Genomic DNA, 21530 nt, shown 5'->3' on the forward strand with positions numbered 1-21530 from the left:
TTTTTGTTTTTTTTACCTTACATAAAATTCAGTTATCTGTAGGACAAATAATTGCAGCTAAGTACATTCAGTTTGCTGTAGCAAGTTAAACATTTCAACAGAATTTAACTTCATTAAAACATTTAAATAGAATTTAAACTGAACTTTGAAAACTTACAGAACTTAACTAAATTTTGGACATAATGAACTGAATTAAACTGAACTTTGAAAACTGACAAAACTTAACTGAATTTTGGACAGCCTTAACTGAATTAAACTGAACTTTGCTAAATGACAGAAGTTAACTGAATTTTGGAAAGCATTAAAACCCAGGAAATGCCACATGTTTGCCATCACAGTTTTTAGTTACAAAAAGGGCACTTAATGCCACTGTTAGGCATCAAATAATGAGGCAATGGATGCTCCTTACTGCATCCAAAAAAGGCCACTCAATGTTTTACATTGCTTCAGGCCTTAACAAAAAAAGTGACAGTCTGAACTGCCACCAAATCAAGCATCAGGGGGAGCATTTAGATCAAGAATTAGGTTGTTGCTCATATCTTCTCCAAACATCAGCCATCATTCCCTCTCACCTGGGATTGCTCCTCTTCCTGTACCTGCATCTGCATTTCTTCCTCCCCTGCCTCTACCTGCACCTGAATTTCCTCCTCTGCCTCTCCAAGCATGCACATTTCTGCCTCCTCTTGCTGGAACTGCATCAGCATTTTCTCCTCTTCCTGGCACTGCATTTGCTCCTCTTCCAAGCACTAGATTTGCTCCTCTGCCAAGCACTGGATTTGCTCCTCTGCCAAGCACTGGATTTGCTCCTCTGCCAAGCACTGGATTTCCTCCTCTTCCAAGCACTGCATTTGCATTTGCTCCTCTTCCAAGAACTGGATTTGCATTTGCTCCTCTTCCTCTCCTTGCTGCTGGATTTCCTTCTCCTCTTCCTCTCCTTTTCCTTCCTCTTCCTCTGCCATTAGCTTCAGATCCTTCTCCTCTGTCAGCTGTTGTTCTTTCCCTTGTCTGTCTAGCAATGTTCATCTCTGTAGTGACCCTTGGCTGTGGTATTGCAGCACCAGCAGCAACAACAAATGAAGACTGCTGTGGCAATGGGCCATGAACTCTTTGTTGAGCTCTTCTAGCTCTATCTCTGGTAGCCATGTTGAAGACCATGCTGGTGGGTGACTCACTAGGATCTAACCTAGGATCTGGCCTGGTAGGGTATTTGTTCTGCAAAGAAGAAGCTCATACTATTCAGTTAAAACTGAAACATTCTTCAGTTACAAGTGAAACTTTATTAGTTACAAGTGAAACATACTTGCAGAAAAGTTGGATCGTCATAATTTTCATCCACCAGCTCTACCCCTTCTTCAATAAGTGCTTCCTGCCATCTGTAGTGGCCCTTTCTGTTGTGGTCAGCTCTACCACATATGGAGCAATGCATTGTAACACCTTTCTTGTTCAAATGTCTCACACCATGTTTGATTTTCTCTTCAGGTGTTTTTTTCCTATTTTTCTTTGGCCTGCCCAGCTGTTTAGTGAACACAGGTGGAAAAACCTTGTATCCTGGCTGCACCTCCTAGTATTTAGGGTCTCTTAGAGGGACCAGTGTGTAGCCATATGCTTTCATATAGTTCTCCACAGTGTAGCAGTTATGAACCAGTAACTCTGGGTCAATTCTTTCTTCCCTACAACATGCTATGGAATGGCCACAAGGCACACCAGATAACTGCCATCTCCTGCAATCACAGGTATGCAAACACAAGTCCACTGAGTAGCTAGAATTTCCAGACTGAACTCTGAATTTTTGTTGGCCAGTGCTACCTCTTGAGCACTGCGTTGGTTTTCCCTTGAAGAGGAAAGGGTGATGCAGCAAAGTAGCGTAAGTATTTCCCTCAGTTTTTTAGAACCAAGGTATCAATCCAGTAGGAGGCTACGCGCGAGTCCCTCGCACCTACACAAACAAATAAATCCTCGCAACCAACGCGATAAGGGGTTGTCAATCCCTACACGGTCACTTACGAGAGTGAGATCTGATAGATATGATAAGATAATATTTTTGGTATTTTTATGATAAATATGCAAAGTAAAAAAAAAGCAAAATAAAAAGCAAAGGAAATAACTAGGTGTTGGAAGATTAATATGATGGAAGATAGACCCGGGGGCCATAGGTTTCACTAGTGGCTTCTCTCAAGAGCATAGGTATTTTACGGTGGGTGAACAAATTACTGTTGAGCAATTGACAGAATTGAGCATAGTTATGAGAATATCTAGGTATGATCATGTATATAGGCATCACGTCCGAGACAAGTAGACCGACTCCTGCCTGCATCTACTACTATTACTCCACACATCGACCGCTATCCAGCATGCATCTAGAGTATTAAGTTCATAAGAACAGAGTAACGCCTTAAGCAAGATGACATGATGTAGAGGGATAAATTCATGCAATGTGATAAAAAAAACCATCTTGTTATCCTCGATGGCAACAATACAATACGTGCCTTGCTGCCCCTACTGTCACTGAGAAAGGACACCGCAAGATTGAACCCAAAGCTAAGCACTTCTCCCATTGCAAGAAAGATCAATCTAGTAGGCCAAACCAAACTGATAATTCAAAGAGACTTGCAAAGATAACCAATCATACATAAAAGAATTCAGAAGATTCAAATATTGTTCATAGATAAACTTGATCATAAACCCACAATTCATCGGTCTCAACAAACACACCGCAAAATAAGATTACATCGAATAGATCTCCACAAGAGAGGGGGAGAACATTGTATTGAGATCCAAAAAGAGAGAAGAAGCCATCTAGCTAATAACTATGGACCCGGAGGTCTGAGGTAAACTACTCACACTTCATCGGAGAGGCTATGGTGTTGATGTAGAAGCCCTCCGTGATCGATGCCCCTTCCGGCGGAGCTCCGGAACAGGCCCCAAGATGGGATCTCGTGGGTACAGAAGGTTGCGGCGGTGGAATTAGGTTTTTGGCTCCGTATCTGGTAGTTTGGGGGTACGTAGGTATATATAGGAGGAAGGAGTACGTCAGTGGAGCAACATGGGGCCCACGAGGGTGGAGGGCGCGCCCAGGGGGGTAGGCGCGCCCCCCTACCTCGTGGATTCCTGGTAGCTTTCTTGACGTAGGGTCCAAGTCCTCTGGATCATGTTCGTTCCGAAAATCACGTTCCCGAAGGTTTCATTCCGTTTGGACTCCGTTTGATATTCTTTTTCTGCGAAACTCTTAGGCAAAAAACAGCAATTCTGGGCTGGACCTCTGGTTAATAGGTTATTCCCAAAAATAATATAAAAGTGTATAATAAAGCCCAATAATGTCCAAAACAGAAGATAATATAGCATGGAGCAATCAAAAATTATAGATACGTTGGAGACGTATCAGCCAGCTTATGAAACATGACAATTTGCAGCAAATTCAGTGTTCTTGTCTAAATTCTTCTTGATCTTTGGGCATATTCTCTGCCCTGCCCACTTTTCTATTGCCTCTCTTTGTTTGCTCACAAGCCTTTGCATGATTTTGTAGAATATATATTCAAGCATTGACAACACTGCCATCTCTCTGCCTTCAAGGATATAGCTGTTGAACACTTCAGAATTATTGTTCAATAGAATGTCACATTTGGGAAATTCACTGAAAAATGCTTTACACCAAGTCTTTGGATCAAGTCTTTCAGTCCAATGAAATGCAGCTTTCAGTCCAATGAAATGCAGCTGAACAATCTGTATCCATTTTCTCACAGTTCTGCCTCCAATTCACTTTGTTTGGTGATCTTGCAATGGCCCACAGGTCTTGCTTCAGCAACTCTCCCTTGTGCTTCTCATTGAAATTCTGATAGATATGCCTCACACAAAACCTATGCTCTGCATCTGGCCACACTTTCTGCACAGCATTTATCAATCCCTTTTGCTTGTCACTCATAATTGTGAAAGGAGCAGTGTTAGTGATGTTTAGATCATCTCTCAAAGTTGTCAGAAACCATTCCCAGGATCCTGTGCATTCTACTTCAACCCAACCCATTGCAATGGGGAAAATGCAGTCATTTGGATCAATTCCAACAGCACTAAGCAAAACTCCTTTGAACCTTGTTTTCATGTGACATCCATCAATGAAAATGATAGGCCTGCACCCCTTTAACCACCCTCTTTTACATGCATCATAAGACCAGTACAGTGCCTTCAGACACTTCCTGCCCATTGGAAATTTTGGGTCTTTCTTCAGCTCAGTTGATAACAGAAATGTAGAGCCAGGGTTTGTAGTCCTTAATTCATGGCCATAGTCCCATAGCCTACTGAACTGATGTTCTTCATCACCATGGATCTCTTTCAGGGCTGCAGTTCTAGCCCTTGCTAGCTTCCATCTGTTAGGGGTCACATTGAATGCCTTGGTGATTTTTCTTGCAAATGTACCAAGTGACATTTTCTGGTCATCCCTGAACTCATCTATGAAATACTGGCACAGAAACTTAGCTGCCATCTGCCTTATCTTCCATTTCTTCTGACAACAGTGCTCTCCATAGTAAGCCTTGATTACAAATCCTCCTGTCCTGTTGTCCTTGCCAGCTTTTAGCCACCATGGGCAATCTCTTTCACAAACAGCCTCTATTCTAGTTTTGTCATTCTTTAACTTCTTGATCTGAACTCTGTTCTTAACAGAATATGCAGTAATAGCAAGTCTAAGCTCCTTCACATCAGCAAAGACCATCCCAACTTTGAAGGCAGGGGCAACCATGTCCACCTTTGAATTGAAGGCAGTAAACTTGTACCTCAACTGCTCTGCTTCCTCAATGGGCAGATTAAGATCTTGATCATCAAGCAAATAGTCATCTACCTCCACATCATCCTTTTCTTCTTCAGCTTGTTCATCAACATCAAAGTCAATGTTGTCATCATAAAGATCATCATCCCCCTCATCTATGTCATAATCACTGTCACTGAAATTTGATTCAGAAACAACTATATCTTCAATTACTGCTACTCCATCTTCAGTAAGCAAATTGTGCTCTACATCTTCTATCACCAAACTTTCAGGTTCTGTTGCAGTTGCAGCAATTTCTGACATTGGATCTTCTTCATTGAAAGAAATGACACTGTGCTGGAAAGATGCTTCAACCATAATAGATGGCAATGTGCATATGGATTCAGCCCTGAAATTGCTGATGAAATCTGCATGGTCAACCATAATAGCCAGCACTTTATGCTCAACACTAGCTCTGATGATGTGTTGCACATCATCATCAGATTTAATTCTGACCAAACCATCTGCAATTGATTTGTCAGGCAAGCACCAGTAAAGTATGTGCTCACCCACTAGATATCCCAACCAAGTTAGGTGCTCTTCAATGAAAGAATATGAGAATGTGGTAGCATCAACATAATCAAGAACTTCCACTGAAGGGTTCCAGTACTCCAAATTACTAATTGGGCCACAGAAAATTCCACCATGCTCAAGTTCAAGTGTAAAGAAAGAAGTGTCCACCCTTTGTCCATTTGCTGAATCACACACTGCATCAAATAGGTGTAATTTGTAAGCAATGCACAATGATGTATACACTTAACAGCAAAATTAAGTTAGCTGAGAAGTTCAGTTAACTCAGATGTTCAGTTAACTCAGATGTTCAGTTAACTGAGAAGTTCAGTTAACTACAGTGAACTGAAAACATTGTGAATAACTACAGTGCACTCACAAAATTCAGATAACTACAGTTAACTGACAACATTCAGATAACTACAGTTAACTGAAAAAATTCTGTCAAATGTCCTAAAATCAATACTTGAGCTAACTGAAGTTGGTGCCATTGAACACAACCAACTGGTGGCATCACTAACACCTGAAACATGACCATGAACATTGCAATAGTAAGCATTAACACCTGAAACATGAACAACTAAATTTGGTGGCAACGAACACAATCAAGTATTGTCAGATTTGCTTTCGATGCACATGAATGGAGGACTGATCCACAACTCCAGTCTAACAAGCTAACATATGAACGGAAAAGAAGACCCAATTGTCAGGCCAAACCCAAGACTTTGCCACCCTAAACCCTAACCTAATCTACTCGGCCAAAACCCACTAGGCCAAAACCATAACTTTACTGCCGTCAGACAAACCCAACAGCATTCAACAAGCACACCACCGTGAGACACACCGACGTGGGGCTGATGCGGACGACGAACGGCGACGATGAAACAGAGCACGGGCGGAACACGGAAGGAGGCGGAAGAGGGGACAGGAGCTCACCATAGTCCGGTGGGATGACGCCGAGCGACCGGATGAGATGAGCGGAAGGAGGTGGCTCCATCCCGCCGGCGAACTCCGGCGACGACAGCGCGATGACGAGCGTCATCACCAAATCGCCAGCACATTGTCTCTCCCCAACAGGACAGCGGGAGAGGTCGAACGGATCTGGTGCAACTCCTGTGGCATTTAATTCAGGTGGGTGCAGTGCGGGTTGAATCGAGTAGACGGCAGGGGCCTTTGTGCAAAATTGCCAGAGCTGACCGGTCCACCCTCTGAACTGCCACTTGTCACGCTGTGAGTGGCCGTGGACCAAAACATCACATAGGGTGTCAAGTTGTAGGAGTCCTTAGTAATAGTTTGCAAGTTTTGGACTAAAACATCATATTCGGTGCAAGTTTGTGGACTTGGGGTGCTATTACCTCAATTTCTTCCTTGTGAGGTGTGTCTTTGTCATGACATGATGGTTGTACGTTGGAAATTGCCCCGTCTGAACCGAGTTTGTTGTTCATACGACAAACATGTGGTTTCCTAAAAAAAAACTGGAACATTTTGCCGCCAAAAATGTAAATACAAAAGGCTGACATGATGGTTGTGCGTTTTGGTATTTTGTCCCGTCTGGACCGAGTTTGTTGTTCATGCAATATAAACACGTGGTTTCCTAAAAAGAAAAACTGGAACATTTGCGCAGAAAATGTAAAAAACTACAAAAAGCCGACCACGCTGGGACTCGAACCCAGAATCTCCCGCTCCGGAGGCGAGCGCCTTATCCATTAGGCCACGCGGTCATCTTGTTGTGGTCTCTTAGAAGAACCTATGTATAGTTACTCTACGCTAGTCCTATCAAACAGACTCGTATTCATACCGAGAGGGTTACCACACTTCAACCAGTATTGCTTTGGATCTTGGAACACCAATTCCTTTTTTTTTTTAATCGTTTGTATTGCTTACCGCATGTGTCACGTGGTTTGGAACACCAATTCCTGATTTAATTACCAGTACATAATTCACCAAAAGCATACAAGCAAGTAGTAATAATTCAAGACTATCAATTCCCAGCCAAAAAAAAAACAGAAAGGTACTACAACGTTTTCTATGCCGAAGCAATTACAAAAATTCCAGTACATATAAATCCCATTACAGTTGACCAGTCATATCTCAAAATTCCGGTGAACAGAAAACTCCTATTGATGAACACCTGAAGAGAATTACTGTACTATTGTACGCTTGCCGTTTGTATCCTAGAAGCAAAGCTACAGCATGCTGCAACCCAGGCAAGATCCATGCTAAGGCAAGGCAACAGTTACAATCATCTCTTTATCGGAAAACCGTACAACCATCAGTTGGCAAAGAGAGAGGAAACTACGTAGCCACGTGGCTAATCCTTCTTGGCGGCGATCTTGGTCCCGGGACCCACCGGCACCGAGAAGAGCGGGGTGTGCCTGTGGTGCCTAATCACCATGATCATGACGAAGGTGTTGGCGGCCAGGAACACGATGCCTGCCGCCCAGAGCTGCACGAAGACGTTCCGACCCTTGAACTCCAGCAGGTAGGCCCACATCAGCCAGTGCAGCTGGGACCCCATCCACACCAGCGCGCAGGCCAGGCCCTTCCACCTCAGCTTCATGCCGGTCCAGGGGAGGATGAGGGGCAGCAGGCAGAAGAACCACACAAAGTACTGCGCTGTCATCACCTGCTCGTCGACAGAGTAGCAGTTGTTAGTATTTCAGCGTACTACTACTGTAGTAGTTTCACACAAATAGGAGGTATCTGATTTATCCTACCTTGTTGAAGGCGACAAATGCTACTGTTTGGAGAAACATGCAGAACGGAAGATCCCTGGAAAAGCGTACAATGAGCGCCAACTGCACGATCAGCTGCGGCAGGAACGAAGCCAGCCTCTGTATGCTTGAGAACCCTTGCTGATGGTGCAGATATATGTGATAGAAGTAAATCGAGAAGTTGTGCCTTGGATCAGTTCGTGTGAGATGGTAAAGTAGTGCTTCATTTAGGAACTCCCACCCATAGAGATAGAAGAAGATGCCGGTCCAAGCAAAGAACATAGATCCAGAGAACAACCCAAACAGGATAGTATCTCTTGTTATGAGGCTACTGAGAAAATTCCATAGATTCGCCAAGAGTGATGTCGGTTCTTCCACATTTTCCCTACCTTTATTGCTTTGTAACTGTTGTTTCGAAATCCACTGTGTAAGGACAGGTCTACCAGCAGGACCGGCATAATTCTTGCCAAGGACTATAACAAAGGGGATTGCATATATAATTGGGTATATTCTGAAGTGCACAATCAGCCCATACCAGAATGCTGCTTGCAGTACTCTACCTGCAGTAGATAATCAAACTGTAAGATAGCCATGCAAATTACTTATAAACAATAATTCTACGTTTTTAATCTTCTTACTACATGTGACTGCAAATACTAGTAAACTGTCCATACTTATGATGCAAGTAAGCAACAGAGTAAGTGATCTGCAAGTTATTTGGGAAGTTGCAAGCAAGTGAACCATTTGCCTGACAATGTTCACTTCACAAACTAGATTATGAAGCTGAATGTCTGTCTAAACGCATCGAGTCAAGCAAATGAAGAAACAGGACAAAAGACATTGTGATGACACCATTAAGACATTAATCCAAAGAAAACCTGAATTCTGAAGCAAAGGTACTTTAGCTGTTGAGCACCAAGTACTAATGACTTTCTTGGATTATAGGTACAGAGGAGACTAGAACTATGTATAAGAAGCAAATTATTTGGTATTATGTGGTTTTGCAAAAGTGAGAAATCTAGTACGATTTTCTTGGATTATGGGTACACCTTCCTTCTTCGGAGGGGTTACCATCATGTATTTCATTGCACAAGCAACACCCAACTTTGTAAAATGCAGTCTGCCAATTCGTTTTGGTAAATCCATGGGTCCAATAAGTTAAATGCCCCTTACATAAAAGATTAAATTCCACTACTTCACAAAAATAAGCTAAATAGTGAGATTGATCATCCAACAGACATACAATTGATCGGTGAACAAAACTTAAGAAAAGACTGAATGGAAGACTAAGCATAAACTAAATGTTCATCACATCATTGCAACTTTCAGACTAATTATATCCCTATTCCAATTCGAAGAGAAATATTCCTAGTTTTGACATGTAAGAGTCAGCAGATCAACATAGCTGCAAAATATTCAGAGCTAGTTCACAAAGATAGCAGCTATCACTGAACACACATAAAAAAAAGGATTCAGAGCTTACACCCTTCATCAAGCAGATGAGGATCCAGAGCATGGCGGCGCAGACGACGGGCTCGCAGTTCCCTCTGGTGCCGATGGTGAAGGTGAAGGGGTTGAACAGCCAGGCCACCACGCACCAGATCCGGGTCCTCGCCGGGACCCCCCGCAGCTCCAGAATATCGTCGATGAACACCCCGACGAGCAAATCTGCACCGCAGAAGCATCAACACCGCGAGAACTCGACGGAGACTGTATGTACCGTGCGGGCGAGCGGCGGCGGGGCGGGGGCGCGGGCGGGGCTACCTGCGGCGGAGAAGAGGAGCTTGCCCCAGGCGGGGTGGAGGAGCGAGTTGGGGAGGAGGAGGAAGGCGAGGAGCGGGGAGTAGCGGTAGGTGGCGCGCGCGAACGGGGAGCCCCCGGCGGCGACGGCGGCCGCCGCGTCGGAGAAGACGAGGTAGTCCACGTCCGTGTAGCGCACCTCGAGGTGCGCGTCCTGCCACTCCCCGTACGCCACCAGCGCCAGCCGCAGCGCCGCCGACGCCGCCATCACCCGCCACCGCAGCGTCGCCGCCGCCGTCGCCATCGCAGATTTCGCGGCCCGGGCAGCTTGGTAATTTGGGATCCTTCGGGCGCGCGTGGAGGAGAATCCCAGCCGTCGGATCGCCAACGGACGGTTGTGATCGCGCTTAATGCTGACGGACGCGGGATGTGGGCCTTGGTCGCGTCACACCACACCCCCCAGAGAGGAGGAGGATTTTCCACCCACCTCCCTTTTCCTCCTCCACCCGCCGCCGAGCGCCACCATGGCGTCGCCGCCGTCCGCCGCCCCCGCCGCCGCGCTCCGGTGCGCGGGCGTCCACGTAGGATGCGGCCTCCTCCCGCGCCCCGCCGACGCCCCCTGCCTCCGCGCCGCCCTCCCGTTCAGGTAATTCCACGGCCTGGATGGCTGGATCTTTCCTCTTCCTCTTTGCGTCTTGCAGTTCTTGGAAGTCTTCTTCTCTTTTGATGTGGATGGTTGAATTGCGTTCTTGGGGGACTGCCGATTCGCCGGCTCGTCGGGGCGGATTGTCGGCTCGCTGGCTCTCGGATGGATGGATGCCTTGCTTGCCTCGCTGAATGTAGTATTGACAATTGATCAGGTTAACTGTGCACCGACACCTGAAAAGGGGGAAGCTATTTGTAATGTGATTAGGTTAATTGCGCGTCAAGGTTCACACAAAAAAAGTTAATCGTGCGCCATAGCCTGCGGTTATGCCTTCCATTGAATTGGATTAGTTTTTGCCAGATGAGCAATGGTAGTAATATCTTGCACATGTTCTTGCTTAGGCAGGTTAGGCGTGCTGTCGTCGAGGACATGCCGCGCGGGCGCTGGCGTCGTCGTGTCGGCCACGAGGAGCCCCGGTTTGGGCAATGCAGGGAACCTGCGTGAGGTACGGTCCTGCAAGGACGCTGGGATCCTGATGTAGCTTGGTTGAATTGTTGCCATGCCACCTTGGAGTCTGCAGTGATGAATGGCGTTTTGTTTTCATCGCTCTGCAGGGTTCGAACTTGTCTAAGAACTGGGATTTGAGCAGACAGATTGGCGATGAGCACGGTGTTCTTATAGAATGCAGGGATGTGCACAAGTCCTTTGGGGACAAGCATGTACTGCAAGGCGTCAGCTTCAAGGTGAGTCCTTGTAGGAGCCTGTACGTTTTTCGACTGCTTACTAATTGTTTTGGTTCAGTGCCCATTGGGCATTATTTCGAACCAACTATTCATTATAGGGTGCTTAGGCATCTCCAACGCCTTCCCCTAAAACGGACATTGTATTTGTCCACGGACTGGTCCGGACCAGTTTGCGGACACTGATGCGGGACCCGGCCACCCAATCTTGTCCCCTAAATGCCGCCCTTGTTTTTCTTTTCTAATAAAATCCGCAACACTCAAAATAATTATAGAAAATAGCATAATTCATCCATGGATAACATGCGAATATCCCTAATACGACAATAGTTCAAATGGAAATATTACATCTGATATAATTGGATGTTTACCTGGTGGTGGAACGATGATGAGAAGGACACCTATAAGGTGATTAAAGAGAAGAAAGATTGTTTCAAACGCCTATACCTGGATAGGAGTGCAGACAACATAGAGAAGTACAAGATGGCGAAGAAGGCTGCAAAGCGAGCTGTCAGTGAAGCAAGGGGTCGGGCGTATGAGGACCTCTACCAACATTTAGGCACGAAGGAAGGCGAAAGGGACATCTATAAGATGGCCAAGATCCGAGAGAGGAAGACGAGGGATATTGGCCAAGTCAAATGCATCAAGGATGAAGCAAACCAACTCTTGGTGAAGGACGAGGAGATTAAGCATAGATGGCGGGAGTACTTCGGCAAGCTGTTCAATGGGGAGAATGAGAGATCTACCATTGAACTAGACGACTCCTTTGATGAGACTAGCATACGTTTTGTGCGGCGAATCCAGGAGTCTGAGATCAAGGAGGCTTTAAAAAGAATGAAAGGAGGCAAGGCGACGGGCCATGATTGTATCCTCATTGAGGTGTGGAAAGGCCTCGGGGACATAGCGATAGTATGGCTAACCAAGCTTTTCAACCTCATTTTTCGGGCAAACAAGATGCCAGAAGAATGGAGACGGAGTATATTAGTACCAATCTTCAAGAACAAGGGGGATGCTCAGAGTTGTACTAATTACCGTGGAATCAAGCTGATGAGCCATACAATGAAGCTATGGGAGAGAGTCATTGAGCACCGCTTAAGAAGAATGACAAGCATGATAAAAAATTAGTTTGGTTTCATGCCTGGGAGGTCGACGATGGAAGCCATTTTCTTGGTACGACAACTTATGGAGAGATACAGGGAGCAAAAGGACTTGCATATGGTGTTCATTGACTTGGAGAAGGCCTATGATAGGATACCATGGAATGTCATGTGGTGGGCCTTGGAGAAACACAAAGTCCCAGCAAAGTACATTACCCTCATCAAGGACATGTACGATAATGTTGTGACAAGTGTTCGAACAAGTGATGTCGACACTGATGACTTCCCGATTAAGATAGGACTGCATCAGGGGTCAGCTTTGAGCCCTTATCTTTTTGCCTTGGTGATGGATGAGGTCACAAGGGATATACAAGGAGATAACCCATGGTGTATGCTCTTTGCGGATGATGTGGTGCTAGTTGACGATAGTTGGACGGGGGTAAATAGGAAGTTAGAGTTATGGAGACAAACCTTAGAATCGAAAGGATTTAGGCTTAGTAGAACTAAAACCGAGTACATGATGTGCGGTTTCAGTACTACTAAGTGTGAGGAGGAGGTTAGCCTTGATGGGCAGGTGGTGCCTCAGAAGGACACCTTTCGATATTTGGGGTCAATGCTGCAGGAGGATGGGGGTATTGATGAAGATGTAAACCATCGAATCAAAACCGGATGGATGAAGTGGCGCCAAGCTTCTGGCATTCTCTGTGACAACAGAGTGCCACAAAAGCTAAAAGGCAAGTTCTACAGGACGGCGGTTCGACCCGCAATGTTGTATGGCGCCGAGTGTTGGCCAACTAAAAGGCGGCCTGTTCAACAGTTAGGTGTGGCGGAGATGCGTATGTTGAGATGGATGTGTGGCCACACACGAAAGGATAGAGTCCGGAATGATGATATACGAGATAGAGTTGGGGTAGCACCAATTGAAGAGAAGCTTGTCCAACATCGTCTGAGATGGTTTGGGCATATTCAGCGCAGGCTTCCAGAAGCTCCAGTGCATAGCGGACGGCTAAAGCGTGTGGAGAATGTCAAGAGAGGTCGGGGTAGACCGTATTTGACATGGGAGGAGTCCGTTAAGAGAGATCTGAAGGATTGGAGTATCACCAAAGAACTAGCTATGGACAGGGGTGCGTGGAAGCTTTGCTATCCATGTGCAAGAGCCATGAGTTGGTCGTGATATCTCATGGGTTTCACCTCTAGCCTACCCCAACTTATTTGGGACTAAAGGCTTTGTTGTTGTTGTTGTTGAGATAATTGGATGTTTAACAAGATTTTTGAATTCAATGATACTCGAGTTAGAATCGACATAGGTCGTCCCACACATACTGCCCCTTGAGCTTCATCCAACAATGTATGTGTGTGAATGGCCTGCCCTCGGTCCTGTAGTACATGGCAGCACTATATAACATATAGAGCAACATTCAGTAAATGAATGAATTAACCAACATGAAGAGCAACAAGAAGCAAAACTTACGATCTCGATGGTTGACGAGCCCAGTGGCCACATTGTCTCCACTCGGTGAACCACACCGCAAAACTTCATGACGAAGTTGCAGATGGTGTACCATCGATGCGATAGCGACTTCACATTGCGTTCATGGATGACGTGCATGTCACAGGGCTCAAAGTTCTTTTCCTCATGAAACGAAGCATGCACCTGCTGCCAAGAGGTCTAACCCCTTTGCCTCATGCCTACAAAGTCCGCACATACGACCAACCAGGCATCGCACAACAATTCACCCTCGATCATGGAGTACCCCTCCATCAAATTACTCTATGAAACAACAAAAAGTTCAAGAAAAAAAAAAGCTCAAGGGCGTTTGACCGAACACCTGCTAAGCGTGGTGTTCGCCATGGATTGCGTCGGCAAGGTGGCGGAGGGTACCTGGCTGTCGAAGGATCCTGGGTGGACGGTGGCGTAGTCCAAGGCGGGCAGGCGCATGGGTGGGCGCTGAGGACGTCCGAGGATGCGTGGGCGGCGGACGAGGGGGGTGCAGATGCAAAGCAGGGGGGAGCAGGGGCGGAGTGGAAGAAAAGTGGAGGGAGGGGGATTTGAGCGGGCCAGGGTGCCGGAGCCCTACGGTACTATGTTGGATGGCAAATTACACATTTGAGATGCCCTTAAATGTTTTTGAAATCCATCTTATGATGCAATGCAGGCTTCATATTGTAAGTGGTAGAAGAATGTTGTGGATACATATAGAACTGTGAGTCATGTTGCATTTCTGTTACCTTGGGCGGTCTAGTCACTAGTTCTCTTACGTTGCTCGTACTATCCACAAAGCAGTCACGTGCATCTTAATTAGTATGGGTTTAAGTTTTATTATAAGACTTCTTGGGCTGCGTTAGCATTTACTCTGCAATTTCACTTATGATCCAAAATGATACTTACATTATTATGTAGATTAGACATGGTGAAGCTGTTGGAATAATCGGTCCTTCGGGAACTGGCAAATCAACTATTTTGAAGGTTATGGCAGGCCTTCTAGCCCCTGATAAGGTTGTCCCATTTTCTCAATTTATCTCTCTTACCAGTATGGTTTTGGGGAGGTACACTTTTGATGTGATACTGATTGTCATTCATTATTCATGGCTGTTTTGCAACATATGAGCAGGGCGAGGTGTTCATCTGCGGAAAGAAAAGACAGGGCTTAGTTAGTGATGAGGATATATCAGGTCTCCGGATTGGCTTGGTATACTTCCTAATTGTATCCATGCATTTGTGGAATGGAACGGCATGATTATCTTCTCATCTATATTTTCATGAAAAATTTGTGTGAAATTCCTTATGCAGGTATTTCAAAGTGCAGCATTGTTTGATTCTCTCAATGTTCGTGAAAACGTTGGATTTCTTTTGTAAGGAACTTCCTTTCCAGTTTCCTTGAGCGTACTTAGTTTTCAAGATTGATCTGCGTACTTAGTTTTCAAGATTGATCTGATTTCTATTTCCTCTGGTCTTTGCTTTTAGATATGAAAACTCCAAGTTGTCTGAGGAGCGAATAGGTGAACTAGTGACGGAAACATTGGCTGCAGTAGGCTTAAAAGTAAGTTAAGCTTTTATCTTACTTAACTTAACCTTTTACTCGAGTGACAGCCATTGCAGTTGGAAACATATTTCCATGGAATGTTGCTTAATATTTGTATGTGATATCTCTGTTTTCTGTCTATTTCAGAGAAAACATAGTTGAAGTATTCTAGATTATTGTTATTAGCTTTGATAGGACCAGAAGAGCATTAGTTTCCTGCTAGTACTTGATTGTAATGCAGATTATCATGTAATGTGTGCAGGGTGTCGAGGAGCGAATGCCATCTGAATTATCCGGAGGCATGAAAAAGCGTGTAGCCCTTGCTCGTTCAATAATAAATGACGACACAAAAGAAACAATAGAGCCAGAGGTATGCCCTTATCAGTTGTAAGCTAATCTCATCATTTCACTTGTTATTATTACCGAATCACCGGAAGCATTTCTGAAATACCAGGAGATCGGACAGCTTAGCTTGCTTTCTAATTGTCTTTGTGAACTTATAGTCAATTTTCTTCCTTCTGGCAGGCTCTTTTATACGATGAACCTACAGCTGGGCTTGACCCTATAGCATCCACTGTCGTTGAAGACCTTATACGTTCCATGCACGTGACAGGAAAAGATGCTATGGGTAAGCCGGGAAAGATAGCATCGTATGCGGTTGTCACTCATCAGCATAGCACAATAAGAAGAGCTGTCGATAGGTACTGGCAGGAATTGTTTGGTTCCTCTGCTTTGGAACTTTCTGTTTGTTAATTGTTAGGCTGAGGACCATGTTTTTTCATGTTCAGGTTGTTGTTTCTCCATGAGGGAAAGATAGTTTGGGAAGGGATGACGGAGGAATTCACGACATCAACAAATCCCATTGTACAGCAGGTAATGCAGTTCATGCCTCAATTTGCTGGAACCTTGTTTCGGAGGTATTCGTTCTCAGTAGGTTTTGTCTTACCGTGTGGTTATTTTGATATCTGCAGTTTGCCTCTGGCAGCCTGGATGGTCCAATTCGATACTTCTGAGGATTTATCGAACTGCTCTGTCGAATATTCGACGCATTCCTACGCCAGCGTCCATAATGCCTCGTCTTAGAGAGGCATCTACAATACTTCAGCCAAGAAATATGAGCAGTGACTTTGGGCCCATCTGGTGATAGATGGTGTTATTCAGCAACTAATAGATGCGTTCGACACGCAATGATGTAACTCTATTTATTGGACCTTAGGTGAATAAACAGCAAAACCAGCTTATCAATTTAGATGCTCTGTTTTGGCGAGTTTGGGGTCGATGTAAATGTCATTCTCACCCGGAGCAGCTCCTTGAATCCTTCATTTCTTTGTAATCTTTCATGGACAATGATTTGTGATGTGATATTGATTTGTAATGTGCTCAAATATTGTCAAAACCATTGAGCAATGTCACCTGCTGAGCAAAATTCGGCAATTTTTTTTTTTTTTGAGGAACCAAATAAACTAGACCTGTAACCTGATTTTTTTTTTAGTTAAGAATGAAATGTGAGACCCGTGTTAGAACCGAGGTTTGAACCCGTGCCGGCTAGGAGGCGGCACCGCATTCTGACCACTGAGCTGAGAGCTCATCCACAAACCAGCAAGGAAATCACAGCTGAATTCTCATGTGGGTATTAACATCTTGTGATCTTTAAGGAAGGAGTTGCAATGCCATTACAAAAACCAGAATGCGCGAGCATATTAGAACATCTTGTTGTTTAAGTTCACACGATCCTGCCATGTGCTGTTGGCATGGAGTATGCACTTTCATGGAAACCACCCCAGAAATATAAGTCACATCTTAACATTCCACTGTCACCATGCAAATGAGAGACAAATAAACTTCAGGCCATGCTATCTGAAATGCCAAATTTGAAAGCCAGGTATGGTTTGCAAAAGGGGTTGACCGCTGGTAACTATTCGTGAACCAGCCAATGAAGCAAAATTGGGAATGTGGCATACACAAATTCAGGGCAACTCATGAACTATTTAAGACAAAGTTCTTCTGGCACGAGTATACTGAGGTTATAGCATCGATCTGGGGAAAGAACAGTAAAAATTAGTTAGACCGGCATTTGAAGCTTTATTTGCCAGAAATCCAGACATGAAACAGCCCGTTCCTGGCTCCTTGTCATTACAGTGTTTGCAGGTACGTGCCCAGCCGCAGCAATTGCTTTGTTGGTACCAGAACTGCTACTCCTATAACCAAACCAAAATAACTGGAAGAAACCATCAGCTTGAAACCGGTGTGGCAGCGGCACCGGAGAACCTCCTTGCAATCACAATCCTCAAACCTACTCAAGTAAAAGAAAAGTATCCATTAGTTTGCGAAACAGTACAGGTCCTACATGCTCAGATCAAACTACTCATACGACATTATGGTATGCAGGCAACTAAATCCCTTGGGGCCTACTGGGAACGCATGATTCTACAATGGACACTAAATATTTCGGTGCCTATGTATATCTACAAATAAGGTTTATGGTTGACATATCAGAAGTTTGATACGCAAGTAACCCATGGGTACAAGCAATTTTGTACTGTCAAAATGGCATGACCTTGATCCAAGTGATTGGCATGAGATCAGAAACCCCACTGGTGCAAACATTGTGCTGTTAAAATCCTGGCTGACACCGCTGGCTATAGATATGGAAACTCTAGCCCACCGATAGGGCAGAGTATGACTCCATTTGTTTTCCATGGTTCAGTGGGTAATAGTATTGATCAAAGTGGGCAATTGGACAAGGTATACATGAAGAAAGTGTGAATAGTTTGTCCGTGCGTGCGTGTGTGCACCACTTTGTGTTGCTATTTACTGTAACATACAGCGACTTCTACACGTGTTGCACTTCCCTGGGGCGCAAAGACTATTTCGCATAGCCGGAAAGGTCCATGAGTAGAAGTGCATCTTTTGACTAGGGAGGAAGACATTTGATCTGGTTTCAGCCTGGAACTATCAATGACAGCATCTATGTATCTGCATATCTCCTCTAGCACCACATAACAATATTAAAAACAAGGTCACACACACATACTACCAGAGCAGTCATCAAGTATGTATGAAAAATGCAGCCATCTAGACTAAAGACCTCAATACAGGGAATGGCACAGCATCTCCATCTATTAATAAAGAGTACACCGGATACGCATCAATCTGTTATCTCGCAGAAGCGGAGCCGTGTCAAGATCATCTAAACATGTGAAGTGTGCCACAAACAGAGATCATATGGATCTCACTTCACATCACTCCCCCTCTCCCACTTTTTGGATCATCGAATCGAATAATGAAATTCAAAATGCAGAAGCTAACAAGCCAAGGGGCGCGGCGTCGGTGTTCACCGGGATCCATGAGCTCAGGTCTGGCGGCGGAGGCGCTTCCGGAGCTTGCGGAGCTTGTGCTTGTTCATCTTGCGCTTGCGCTTCTTCTTGACGCTGTCCGCCCACACCTCCGGCTCCTTGGCCTCCCCTCCGTCCTCCCGCGCGTCGCGGCCGCCCGGTCCTCCTCTCGGGACGTCGACGAGGGACGGGTATGTGTGCACTGCAGGGTGGAAGGCGAAGAGGAGGTCACGGAGCTTCGGGTCCGGGAGCGGAGGCGCCGGCGGCGGTGGCTGCGGGTGGAGGTGCGGCGTCAGCAGGTGGGGGAGGAGCGGGACGGGGGCCGGCGGCGGGTTGCAGAGGGGGAGTGGGAGGCGCAGGCGCAGGAGCAGCCTGCGGGCCGGGGCGGCGGCGGCCATGGATGGGAGATCCGCGGAGGGGTGGAGGCGGCTTGGATGCGAGGGTTTGGAATGACCGGTCGGTTTGGGCCGGAGCCGGTGCGGCTAAGCCGAGCTTCCCACCCCACACTGGGACCGAACCCGAGCTCAGTCCTTCGGCCGTCAACTCAACGGGCCAGATCAGTTTTCTTTTTTAGTTTAACACAATACAATACACACACAATCAAAGCACCCACGCACACCTTATCGTTATGAGCACCGTACAAATATTAAGCCGCCACAACATTTTGATGTTGGCCAAGTCACCACATGTGTCTCATAGTCGACGTAAATATCTCCTCCCACTGAATGACCAGCTATATCAAGTCTAGAATTTGAACCCGTTTCATGACAAAGAACCAAACTGTCTGTGCTATGCTCAGTTCACGTGCGCTTGGTTCGGGTAATCATGTGAAATCGTAATGGCCTCATTTCGCATCAAAAGTCCTTTCTTGTGTTTGGCCCACCTAACTTGACGAAGCAGAACCCACTCGTTATCTGAAACGGCATATTCGCTAGATATGCGGAATGAAGTCGTATCTTCAAATCGGCAGAACGGCTCATTCTCACCCCCAAACCCTTTCCTTCTCAGCACCGTCACCCATCATCTATGTCCCTTCTGGATCTGAGACGCTGGCATACAGTCCCACGTCTCTTCCTATATCGTGTATGGTGACGGGTGCTACGTCTTAAACGTATCTCTAATTTTTTATTATTAAATACTATTATATTAAATTTTAGCCTTTGCTTTCCTTTCCCTCTCCCAAGGCGACTTGGGAAAGCAAGAAAATGACTTAGCTATTTTTATGCCTCGGCGTTTGATGATACAGTATAAACCCGCGAAAAGTTGAGAATCGGTTGCGAAGACAGCACGGTCCGAGCTGGCTTGGCCGCAGTGGGAAAATGGCGCAATGAAGATGATGGGGGATGAGTCCACCTGACCCGGCTATTAATGGCTGACTCGCGCGATGCTCCATGGATAAACATGCTTTGTAGCGAGTCGGGTTGTCCCATGAGATTGTTCCGCCGTACGCGGGGCTCCTTAATTCTGACCTTTGCTGTCGGCTCCTCCAGGCATGGTTCCTCCATGGCCGGCTCTCCTGGCTCCTCCAGGACCGGCTCTCATGGCTCCTCTAGGGCCAGCTTCTCCATGGCCGGTTCCTCTGGCTCCTCCGGGGCTGCCTCCTCTGGCTCCTCCACGGCCGGCTTCTCCATGGCCGGTTCCTTTGGCTCCTCCAGGACCGGCTCCTCCTGGGCCAGCTTCTGCATGGCCGGTTCCTCTGGCTCCTCCATGGCCGGTTCCTCTAGCTCCTCAAGGGCCGGCTCCTCTGGCTCCTCCAGGGTCGGCTTCTCCATGGCCAGTTCCTCTGGCTCCTCCAGGGCCGGCTCCTCTGGCTTTTCCAGGACCGGCTCTCCTGGCTCCCCCAGGGCCGACTTCTCCATGGCCTGTTCCTATGGCTCCTCCAGGGGCGACCCCTCTGATGAAGCCTACGAAGATGTTAATTTTGCTGAAGGGGACCCGGAATCCTGACTCCGGTGAGTCGATCTCGGGACCCCAAGTCGAGTTGTCAATGTAGATCTTTTCGCGCTGGCTCTTTCTCATCCAACTGATCACGAGCTTCTCGATCTCCCGAAGGGCTCCACCAAGAAGACAACACCCTTGTGCACGGGCCCCACGGTGGACACCAAGTATCATGGGGTTAACACGACAAGTGTCCTCATAGGAGAACTTAGTTGTGAGGCCATAGTTGTAAGGTGAAACCTTGGATGGGGTTGATCGGAAACGAGATACGCGAGTTTACCCAGGTTCGGCCCCCTTTGTTGAGGGTAAAAACCTACTCCTGCTAGTTTTGCTTATTGTGTATGATGATCTCGATTACAAGGGTGATGTTTCGCTACCTATGTATCGAGAGCTTGGAGCCTATCCCCTTGGACGACCTAGGAACCCCCTTTATATAATAGTCGGGTTCCTGGGGTTACAAGAGATTCCCGGTTCTACCCACAATCGGTGTCCTACTCTAAGTCCTCTAGGTCATTCGTGTCTTCCAAGTTGGGGGTCTCCGTCCTGTATTTGGACTCCTTGACGGAACATCGCCTAGGTCCAGGTCCTTGAGGCCTGGTTCTATAGCAGGTCGGGTCCTACAGCAGGCCAGATCCTTCTTCAAGCCGGGTCATATATAGCAGGCCGGGTTCTTCAAGGACCTCGCCTAGTCTAGGTCCTTGAGGGATCTACTGGCTTCTCTTTGTCTTATTGGCCTACCCGGTTGGGTATTCCCCCTTCGGTATGCACATTACATTGGGTGATATGAAATTGCCGAAATGACGTCATTTTTTAACAAACAGAACATTACCAAATTTTTCCAGGTCATCTACGGAGCAACTTCCTGGATCTATACGTAGTCGTTACTCGGCCATGCGGAAGCCAATGAGCATATGGCTTATGTGTGCAATCGTTGCGAGACGGTAGTAGAGGATACCTACAACCGGTTTGGATGGCGGTCCAATAATAGGATA

General features: G+C 46.2%; 3 protein-coding genes and 1 non-coding gene across 5 annotated transcripts; 1 reads left to right on the top strand and 3 right to left on the bottom strand.

The window, feature by feature from the left end:
- Window positions 1-6953: 6953 nt before the first annotated feature.
- Window positions 6954-7026, bottom strand: TRNAR-CCG (transfer RNA arginine (anticodon CCG)). The gene has a single exon. It is a non-coding gene; the product is annotated as a tRNA-Arg (tRNA).
- A 301-nt stretch (window positions 7027-7327) lies between these two features.
- Window positions 7328-10132, bottom strand: LOC109761116 (GPI mannosyltransferase 1). The gene is made up of 4 exons (XM_020319911.4): window positions 9784-10132; window positions 9505-9687; window positions 8023-8579; window positions 7328-7931 (listed from the first exon to the last, which is right to left on the bottom strand). The coding sequence occupies exons 1-4, from the start codon at window positions 10061-10063 to the stop codon at window positions 7617-7619; spliced, it is 1335 nt and encodes a 444-aa protein (XP_020175500.1). The 5' UTR covers window positions 10064-10132; the 3' UTR covers window positions 7328-7616.
- A 61-nt stretch (window positions 10133-10193) lies between these two features.
- Window positions 10194-16685, top strand: LOC109761117 (protein TRIGALACTOSYLDIACYLGLYCEROL 3, chloroplastic). Of its 2 annotated transcripts, none has more exons than XM_020319912.4 (11): window positions 10194-10405; window positions 10811-10910; window positions 11020-11148; window positions 14644-14739; window positions 14855-14932; window positions 15034-15095; window positions 15208-15283; window positions 15528-15635; window positions 15791-15966; window positions 16054-16138; window positions 16237-16685. In XM_020319912.4, the coding sequence occupies exons 1-11, from the start codon at window positions 10284-10286 to the stop codon at window positions 16276-16278; spliced, it is 1074 nt and encodes a 357-aa protein (XP_020175501.1). In that variant the 5' UTR covers window positions 10194-10283; the 3' UTR covers window positions 16279-16685. The 2 variants fall into 2 exon arrangements, with proteins under 2 accessions (XP_020175501.1, XP_073354255.1); XM_073498154.1 differs by having other exon boundaries at window positions 10198-10405; window positions 10807-10910.
- A 546-nt stretch (window positions 16686-17231) lies between these two features.
- Window positions 17232-19075, bottom strand: LOC109761114 (uncharacterized). The gene is made up of 2 exons (XM_020319910.4): window positions 18604-19075; window positions 17232-17558 (listed from the first exon to the last, which is right to left on the bottom strand). The coding sequence occupies exon 1, from the start codon at window positions 18996-18998 to the stop codon at window positions 18618-18620; it is 381 nt and encodes a 126-aa protein (XP_020175499.1). The 5' UTR covers window positions 18999-19075; the 3' UTR covers window positions 17232-17558; window positions 18604-18617.
- Between the last annotated feature and the right edge of the window lie 2455 nt (window positions 19076-21530).

The sequence above is a fragment of the Aegilops tauschii genome, chromosome 5, assembly GCF_002575655.3.
Source record: "Aegilops tauschii subsp. strangulata cultivar AL8/78 chromosome 5, Aet v6.0, whole genome shotgun sequence".
In the NCBI taxonomy this organism is placed as follows: domain Eukaryota; kingdom Viridiplantae; phylum Streptophyta; class Magnoliopsida; order Poales; family Poaceae; genus Aegilops; species Aegilops tauschii.